We start from the raw sequence: 9,773 nt of genomic DNA on the forward strand, positions 1-9,773 counted from the left end.
ATTCTTCAGGCAGAGGTAAATTACCTGTCCAGTTGGCTAAGCTTATTAACATCTTTTTTTTTTTTTTCCTCATGGAAATGAGTCAGTTGCAGGATCTGTATGCCGGAAGATTTTATGTAAAATACAGTAGCTTGATTTTCCATTTGTCCGCTCTGGACTGTATTTCTCTTTTTATCTGGGGAAGACTAACTAACAAAGCAAACTGTAAGATGAGAAAAAGGTAAGATGCACGAGAACCTTAACTTACAGAGGTCTTCTGGCATGGAGATGTATTCGGGCTCCATGACTGTGGATGACTGGGGTGTGGGCTGCAATACCTCCTCACCACCAGTCTCAGTCCCGGGTCCCCCAAACTACCTCTCCTGTTCAAAAGAGGCAGGGATGCATGTTAGAGGACAAGCTTATATCAGGAGTAAGAGATTAGGAAAGAATGATGTCACACTCAAGCCAAATATATGTCTTTCTACGTGTCTATGTTATAGAGATGCCCACGAGTATGCTTCTCTTTTCTCTAATGGCAGCACAGGCAGCAAAGCTGGGAGGAATGCTCTCTGCAGATTCCAAAATGCTGGTGCGCGATGGGCTCTAGGAACAGAAAGCCAAGTGCAGATGGAAACAGAGAGCTCCCCAACTCTGCCAACAAGAGTCCTGTAGAAAAGGCAGTAAGAACGGAAGCGAAGGGGGGCAGCTGCAGGCCGCCAGGTGCTGCACCCCATCCAATGGCTTTGCCTTCACTCCTTGGGGATATACACTGGGTGGAGGAAGGAGGCCAGGGCCAGATGGAGAGCCCCCTCTTTTGCAGCAACCCCAAAATCAGTCCCTTGGGACTGAGGGTTGCCCTCGTGGGTCAACAGTTGTCCCCTGGGTTGAAAGAATGGGGTGTGGAGGTGACTGCATGTTCATACCGCTCTTTTGCTCTCTTACACCACCAGCCTGGTTGGCCACTGGAATTCCGAGATGAAAATGAAGTTTCTCTTCAGAGTTCCTGCAGGGCTATTTATTGCATTAGAAAACAAAACCATTAAAGCATTTAAGACAGCCCTTTTGTGTCCCTGCCAAGGAGATGAAGTGGATTTGCAACGCCAGTTGCACTGCAACCTCGGGTTCTTCACTGAACTGTGCCACTGCATGGTCCTGATCTGCGTTTGAGGAGGAAGTCTGCCTGCAGGGCATGCGCATGCGCGGTGAGCCGGGAACGTAGCAGCGTGGTGGCGGGAGGCTGCTACTCCATGCCGCTGCGCAGGATCTGGTTGGCAGCAATCAGCATGACGCTTATGATGAAGGCCATGGCGAAGGCGCAGATGAGGCTCTTCCGGACGCAGGTCTGTCTGTTCTGTTTCTGGGAATGCACTGGGGGTGGGGGAACACAGGGCAAAGAGACATGAGGGGTTGAGGGGAGAGAAGAGAGAAATGACACCGTGAGACAGGCTGCACCTCTTCTTCAACAAGCCCAGAGTCCAGTAAGCCCGGAGCCCAGTCCATAGGATGCAGACTGGTCAAGTCAGGCTGACAAGCATTTCTGGGACAGCTCTCAGAGGAGACGGAACATCATGTGTGAAATGGTGAAACTTCTACAACAAAGACATGACAGCTGTAATGTTCAGAGTAAGGTATAAACTTTCAGATACAGTAGAGTTACAGCCATGGTACTTGGGTGGCTGCTGGTACAAATGACTCTCGGCTACCTCTGGAGTTATTTCAGATGTGCCCACAAGTGGTTGTAGAGAGGGGTTCCTGGGCAAGCAGCATCCACATCACACAAGTGTGTTTAAAATGCAGATTCTCAGGCGGGACCCCACCCCAGATCTACTGAATCAGAGACTCTGGGAGTGGGGCCAGTGATCTGTGTTTAGGTGATCCTGGTACATGTGTGCTGAAGTCTGGGAAGTGGGGACCACGTGACCTGTGGGCGAGACCAGTGTGAAGCAGACAAGCACAAAACCTGCTCAGACCTTCCCGAGGCAGGGTGTCCCCAGCTCCTGCAGCCCCAGGGCTCCGACCTTGGGTCCCAGGGTTGCGTTCTCTTAATCCTTTTGTTGGGCCAGGTCTTGTACTCCCATTTATAATGCGCATGTGACACCATAGTGGGTCTCAGTCACGAGGCCTTAATTAGTGGGTTATGGACTTAATTAGTGGGAAATGTAAATAACAAGTAAAAAGCTTTGATAGAGTGTGCTGAGAAAGAACAAGTCTCTTTTTCAGGCATTGCCTCTCAGGCCAGATTTCTTTTCCTGCTCTTCCTCCTCCTTGTCTATGCCTCCTCCCCTCCTGGTCCTGGTCCTGCAGTGATATTTACACAGTTTGCCACTTAGTTTATGGAAGAAATCTGTGCCCTGGAGGCAGCTGGGAGGCTACCTACACCATAGCTTCTCACTGAACCAGCAGCATCAGTACCATGTGGGCTTTTGATATAAATGTGAATTCTCAGGCCCCCATTGCAGAAATACTGAATCAAAATATCCGGGAGTGGAGGCCAGGAATTTGTGATTTAATAAGCTCTCTAGGTAAGTAGGGAATACTGGGCCCCACTCCCAGAGTTTTTGATATAGTATGTCTGGGTGTGGCCAAAGAATCTGAGTTTGAGTTGCTGGGGACAGGAGGGGTGTGTGTGTGTGTGTGTGTGTGTGTGTGTGTGTGTGTGTGTGTGTGTGTGTTGGGAGGGGCAGCAGTGCACACGTGTTAAGGACTTTAAGTATTGGGGAAGCTGGTTCTTTATATTCAGATGTTAAGAAACCCAATGTTAAGACAGAGAATACTTTCAGGTTACCTTCCATTTTAAAAAGGGTCCTTCTGCTAGACACACCTTTAGAGAACCTAAAAATCATTCAGTTTCAAGTACCTTTCCCCTTTGACATCTGTGGCTCCTCTAGATCCCTGGAAATAACAGGAAAGCAGTAGGAGTCTGGCCGATGTGTCCAAAGGCAAATAGAACTTTCCCTAAGAGAAGGGGTCTCAGGGGCTTGTAAAGGGGCCTCTAAAGATTACACAGACCCGGGAGTTTCTCCAGCAAGCCACACTTCACAGACACAGGTCCCCGGCGCAGGTCTCAGCTCCTTCACCAATACTTGTTGGTTATTTCTGCCATCATCTCTTAGGTCTTGTCTTGTTATCTTTAATTCTTCTGAATCCCCTGGGCTTCTGCTTCCCTTGATGATCGAAAGTATTTTTGGTCAGTTCTTTATTTGCTGATCATGTCTGGATTTTAAAATCTTATAGGTTTTTAGCTGGAGGAAGAAAATTCTTTTGTGCAGAGATGTGCCTCCCCCCAGGATGGGCAAATGTAAAAAGATGCCAGCTCTCAGGAAGGAAAAAGGAGGTGGCATTTGAGAAGGAAAGGACTGAAGCAGATATAAGATATGGATGTGAAAGTAGTCTATCTAACACTTTCTGAGGACTGGCTAATTTATTCTGAGAAGCTCCTCAGCATAAAAATGCTTCTGAAGGTAGTCATCTACCTTTTCATCCTGAGGGCTGGCAAAGGCTTAAGGAAAAGAACAGTTGTGTGATTGGGCTCAGGGAGAAAGTTTTTGCTAAAGCCCTTTTTTGTGAAGGACATTCAGGAAACAAGGTTACAGGCAACAGGATTATCCCCAGGACTGAGGCTGCCCCTTTGATCTAAAAATCCTTAAGTAGCAGGAGGGGAGAGATAAAAGAGGAGAGGCCTGGAGACCTAACAGTTTGCATCTGAGGCCATGCAAATCTGAAGCCAGACTAAAGTTCTGTAAGCGGAGTGGAGCTGCCAGCTCATTTCTAGGTGGCTCTGAAACAGGTCATCATTTGCCTGTAATTCAGATTCTGTGCCTTAATGAATCCTTTATTTCCATTTCTGATGTCACCATGAGTTGTGTGGCAGAGTGAAAAAGTAAGAACTTCAGAGCCAGATTCAAATGTGAATCTTGATTATCTCACATCCTAGCTGTGTAACTTTGGGCAAGCTAATTTCCTGGGCCTCAATTTCCTCACTTATAAAAATGGAGGTAATAAGATCTACCTTGCTGTGAAGATTAAGGACATAAGATGGTACTGCAAGACTGTGCCCAATGAATGAATTACCTTTTTAAACCTTTTAAAAACCTCAGTGTGTGTGGGTACTCGTTATGTGCTCTATGTATGTAGTCACAGAACTACAGAGCAGCAGTCCTTTGTGAGCTGGGTGTGTGATCCTCATTTGAAAGGAGTGGGACCTGAAGCTCCAAGAGGTGAAGTTCCAAGTCATTTGGCAAACGGTGGAGGTGGGATTTGTGCCCAGGTCTTATTTAATACACAGGTTCAAAACTTCTGCACAAACTCTCTCTTCTTGATCTTTTCCTTGGCAGTACAAGGTTCCACAACAGAAAGAACTGAAGAAAAGAGACTTTGAACACTTGATGTGGTTGGCAGAGTATAACCCAGAACTAATCAATGTGTTTGTTGAGAATAATTTAAGACCTGTCTTTGGCTATCACATATTTGCGTTGCACTATATTTTTGTATATTTATTTATTCTCTATGTCTATACTTTGTTTCCCCAACAAGAATATAAGTCAGCCTAGGATGAACTGTGGGTTGAGATCTGGTTTCTTCTTTCAACTGCCACTTAGGAGCAACCCTGGGCAAGTGACTGAACTTCTCTGAGCCTCAGTTTCTCACTCTGTAAAAGGACCTAATAGTAATTCTTCTGCTAATCTCAAGAATTCTTTCAAAGATCAATGAGCAAATAAAAAAAAAAAAAAAGAAGTGAAAGCTATGTCCAACTGTGAATTGCTAGAGAAATGCAAGTTTTCCTTCTTGCATCCCCAGAGGGCAGGAGGAAAGCCCTGTTTGTTTTTCTCCTATTCCTTGCAGCCTCCAGCACAGGGCTGAGAATACAGAGGATGATTCCAAACCTTTGCTCTGGTCCTTTCCCTCATTAATTCATCCTGAACTACAGCTAAACTCACCTTCCTAAAGCAGTGCATATAATGCATCACCACGCCCTGCGATGTTCCTGCAAAGTCCTCTGCTGCTGGGAGGAGCACTGTTCTGTTCCTTCCAGCTCCTAAGCTCAGTGGGTAAGGCCACAGATCACCTTCTATTCCTTTCTCACTCTTCTCCTAGACCACCACACTTCCCCTCCCCAGCAACCTGTCTCAGCCAAGCAGGTCTCCTGGCTGTTCTTTATGTGAGACTGTGGCACGGTTCACACCATTCCCTCAGCCAGAGGTATCCCTGACCTTCCACTTCGTTAGTTCTGGGCCTGACCCAAACTTTACTGTCTCATGAGGCTTCAAAGGCCTGATGCTTTTATTTTTTAAATGGTCTAGCTGTTGATATTTATTTTTAATTGAGATAGAATCCACTTACCATAAAATTCACCCTTTTAGAATGTACGATTCGGTGGCATTTAGTACATTCACAAAGTCGTGAAACCACTACGCAATTCCACTCTAAAAAAGCCACTCCTCATTCCTCCCTCTCCCCACCCACTGGCAATCACTAATCTACTCTCTGGATTTGCTTATGCTGGGCATTGTATATAAATGGAATCATACAATATGTAGCCTTTTGTGCCTGGCTTCTTTAACTTGGCACAATCTTTTCCAGGTTCATTCATGCTGTAGCACGTAGCAGTACTTCATTCCTTTTTATGGCTGAATCATATTCAACTAAATGGATGTACCACATTTTGTTTATCTATTCACCAGTTGATGGATATTTGGGTTGTTTATATATTTTTGGCTCTTATGAATAATGTTACTATGAACATTCCTGTACAAGTTTTTGTGTGGACATGTTTTTAGTTCTCTTGAGTACTAATCTGAGAGTCAAATCACTGGGCCATATAGTCACTCTACATGTTTAACTTTTTGAGGAAACGATTCCTTTTTGGATCTTACTGAACACTGAGAGGGCAATGCTGAGGGCGATCTTTTCTGTCTCTCTTCCCAGCAGGTCTGGAGCTCTCTTTCTAGCATAGTACCTGACACAGAAGGAGCCCAGAAAGTACAAGAGAATGAAATGTGAGCTGGGGAAGGTTGACACAGGAGGACATAGAAGTGGGGTTTCCTGTTTTCCTGAAAGCTTGTTAGCAGGCCCCAAACACTGACAGCCCTGGCTGCCACTGCAGGACCTGGGTTTGTGAGCTCCAGGGCAGGCTCTTCCTTCTCATTATTTTAACACAGATTCACACTGCTCTACTCAGCAAATGACAGGGAAGGCTCTTGGATTTTCTCCTGGAGACAGGCGTCTATATAGATTTTGCCACTAACTAGCTGGGTGACCCTGGATATAATGTGTTCCCTCTGGCTTCAGTCTTGATATTTAGAAATAGGGCTGCATATCTTCAGAGGCGCGGACTCCCAAATGAGGCAATCAGAATCATAATAATTCTGATAAATTGCCCCAGCATAGACCTACATAAGTGATATTTCTGGCACAAAATTTGGGACTCAGAAAGGTTAAAACAATACAAAGCCCAGCTTAGGTGATTCTCATAATAAGCCAGAGCTACTAGGTCTGGGAGTTATTATTGCTCTGTGATCCTTCCAGGTCTAACATTTTTTTGATTCTGTGAAACTGGATATTTCCATAGCCTAAAGTGGAACTAATTAAGAGCTTTCGAAAGAGATTTTTCTATATATCAGTGATATCAGAAACACCCAGGCACCCAAGTAAGACCTGAAGATGGAGGTAGAGGTAGAGGATGTGGTCCTTAGTATGTGTTATGATGCTTTCATTAAGAGGAAGAGGAGCCACCTCCACAAGGGGGTGGGAGCTGGTCCCTTCCCAACCACAAAATCATATTGGGTTTTTAGACATCAGAGAGCCGTGTCCCACTATATATCTTTGATGTAGTGGTCAGGCATTGTTGTGGCCTTTCCAGAAGTCCTTCCCCTTTTTATAACAAAATTCATCTTTGGTTTGCAGATTTGTACCTCTCTACCTAGCAGAACTCTCAATTCAGAGCTTTACCTTTCCAATGTAACAAACCAGACTGGCCAGGTAGAGTACCCCAAACTCTTGGCTTGGTCCAGCATTAGGCACACGGGCCAAGCAGGTTTGATAGGAGCCTCCTTCTTGGAATAGAGATGAACCTCGAGAGAGAGACTCCTATTACTTTGGAGAGAGAGAGCCTTCCCAAGAATGAAGCCAACAGAGAGGAAAGAAGGGAAGAGAGAAGGAGAGTAAGAGCGAGAGAGCAAGGTCGGGATGGGGAGAGAATGTTGCTTGAGCTTTTTTGGGTCCAGGTCAGCCAAGTTCGTCCCTTTGACTTCTATTATTTGAGCCAGTGATTTTTAGTTTAAGGGGGCCTGGGCTGAGTTTCTGTGACTTAAAACACAGCGTATTGACCAGTACTTTTGGTAATGCCAACTTTGGCAAGGACTTGATTTTAGGAATGAATATGTCAAGAGGATGGTTCAGTCCCTATAAATACGGTCCCTACCCCATCCTTCAAATATGTTCCAGCAGTACATATTCCGCAACGTCTCCAGGTAAAAAAATAACAGTAAGAGGAGAACTGGGGCTAGGGACTGGCTAGTTTTGTTTTTTTGTTTGTTTGTTTGTTTGTTTGTTTTTAATGCTTACTAATATGTTAAGCTTTGTACTAAATATTGTCATGTGTTACTTCATTTAATCCTCATAATAACCATAAGTCTTTCATTATATGATTCCCATTTGGCAGATGAAGAAAACTAGACTTTTAATATTTATTTAATTGCCTAACTTGAGTGACCTATTATGTGGTGAGACAGGATTTTAAGCCAACCCCATCCCGAATACAGAGTTGGAGTTTTTAACCATTGTGTGGATTTATCAAAAATAGCTCTCCAGGTCTCCTGAAGCCCCAAATTCCTTTGGAAACTGTCTCCTGTCTCACTGCCTGCTATGGACCTCAGCTACACCTTAATCTACAGCTACCCAAGGAGAACAGGTTTTATTTCAGGAAAGGCACAGCACTAGGAGAGCTGGGAACAGATGGTGTAGATGACATATCATGCCCTTTTCATTTGGATGGGCATGAAGTTCCCAGTGTGCATGACCAGGTGATGAGTCAAGTCTCTCCATCCAGGTGTGTATTTGACAGCCAGACAGTAACATTGTGACTTCAGCAGAGATAGCTGAGCTGGAGACCTTGGATTTGGCCACAGAGTCTTTCTGACCTTCCACTGAGCCTAGAAAATTTTGAATCTAGATATGACCATTGTTGTCCAATCTTTGCATTAGATAAGGAAAATAAGTCTCAGAGAGTTTCGAAGTAAGTTACCCACTGTCACATAGCTAGTCTATACAGGGCAGAGAACAGAACCCACATGTCTGTACAGGGGTCCTCTGGGACCACCTGGCCTATGTCACCTCCCTTGCCATTGCACTCTTGTCCCACAGACTGAGGTGCTGAATGGTGCAGAGCAGCTCTGCTGTGTCTTTCACAGAAACTTTAGTTCCCCAGTTGATAATCTTTACTTCACTCTTCTGTGCATTTTGTCAGGATGTCTAGAAAAATCTGACAGCTGGCATTCCATTTAAGGACAACACTTGGGTATGTGTCTTGAAAGGGTTCACACACAGATCTTGTTGTACTTCCACCCAACTTCCAAATATAGCATGATTTCATTGATGATGAAATGGAAAATGAGCAAGGACGATGAAGGGATCTTTGTAAGGGATCTTCGTAATGCTTATGCCCAAGGAAATGACCCAGACAAATAAAGAAGCCAGGGCAGGACTTTGTCAGGTTGATCTGGGTTCAAATCCTGACTTGCTATTTGACTTTGGACAGATCACTCCACCTTGCTGAGCAGTTTCCTCATCTGTACCACAGGGGCCACAGAACTGATCTCTCAGGCTGTGCCCATAGGTCAATGGAATGTGTTAACAAAGGACCAGCACTTGGCAGACATACTGAACAGTTTTCTTCCATCCCTTTCCTCCTGGACTGTATCAATAGGGATTAAGTAGTAAGCATTTAAGGCAAGCACTACCAAACTTAATATATATTTTGTCATAAGAACCCTTAATAAGGATCCGTGACAGGTGCATATGTTTAATGCCCATGATTCAGCCACGAGATCACTTAATTCCACATAGGTCAGCAACTGAAACCAAATAATAAATTACAAATTTGTCTCTCAGTGTCACCAAGCTTATGTTCACCAAAAACAAAATATGTGGTGATTACAAGTGGTTGAACTGAAGCAAAACATTTCAGAACTCTCTTATGTAGCATAGATGGTGCATGGGCATCATGAGTAGTGACATAATTTTGTATCTAATTCATTTTGATGGATGCAGACCTATATATTTTTCCAAATTATTAGAACACGAATAATGACAATTAACACCCAAGTACATTGAGCATAAGTTAACTTAATAAGGGAATTCAAAAAGATCTGAGAGATTAGGATTGCCTGAAAGTCCTACTTTTAGCCAAATATTCTCATTGGATGGGGCATGTGTAGACTTTCTTCTTGCTTCCTCCTGTCCATACCTTAGGATAAGGTAGAAAAATTGCTGCTTACTTATGATCATAGAGCCCTCCTACTATAAAGATAGGCAGATTGGAATGTGTGAGGGGCTGTTATGTGTGTGTGTATTTGTCGTTTGTGCTGACCTAAAAAGCAAACAAATGAAAACAAAATCAAGCCAAAATGAAAACTGAATGGACAAAAAACCCCTAACCTTCCCATCAAGGGCTCTATACTCCATGGGCTCCTGGCCTATTTATCTTCTTTAATCTTCCATTCATGCAGAAGGAATAAGCACTATTTCTTGATTTAATGGCCAGAATCTGAACACCTTTGTAAAAGTATCAGACC

At 44.2% G+C, this 9,773-nt stretch overlaps 1 protein-coding gene across 6 annotated transcripts in view; it reads right to left on the reverse strand.

Moving 5' to 3' along the window:
- Positions 1-983: 983 nt before the first annotated feature.
- Positions 984-9,773, reverse strand: part of CALN1 (calneuron 1) — a 537,511-nt gene continuing 528,721 nt past the window's right edge. For 4 of the 6 annotated variants that reach the window (XM_011366970.1, XM_011366966.1, XM_011366967.1 and 1 more), the window contains one exon: positions 1,223-1,350. In XM_011366970.1, coding sequence (XP_011365272.1) covers positions 1,223-1,350 — 128 coding nt within the window. Of the gene's footprint in view, positions 1,351-9,773 lie in introns of all 6 variants that reach the window. The other 2 variants (XM_011366969.1, XM_011366968.1) reach the window with 1 other exon arrangement.

Source organism: Pteropus vampyrus, unplaced genomic scaffold (assembly GCF_000151845.1).
Source record: "Pteropus vampyrus isolate Shadow unplaced genomic scaffold, Pvam_2.0 Scaffold128, whole genome shotgun sequence".
Classification (NCBI taxonomy): domain Eukaryota; kingdom Metazoa; phylum Chordata; class Mammalia; order Chiroptera; family Pteropodidae; genus Pteropus; species Pteropus vampyrus.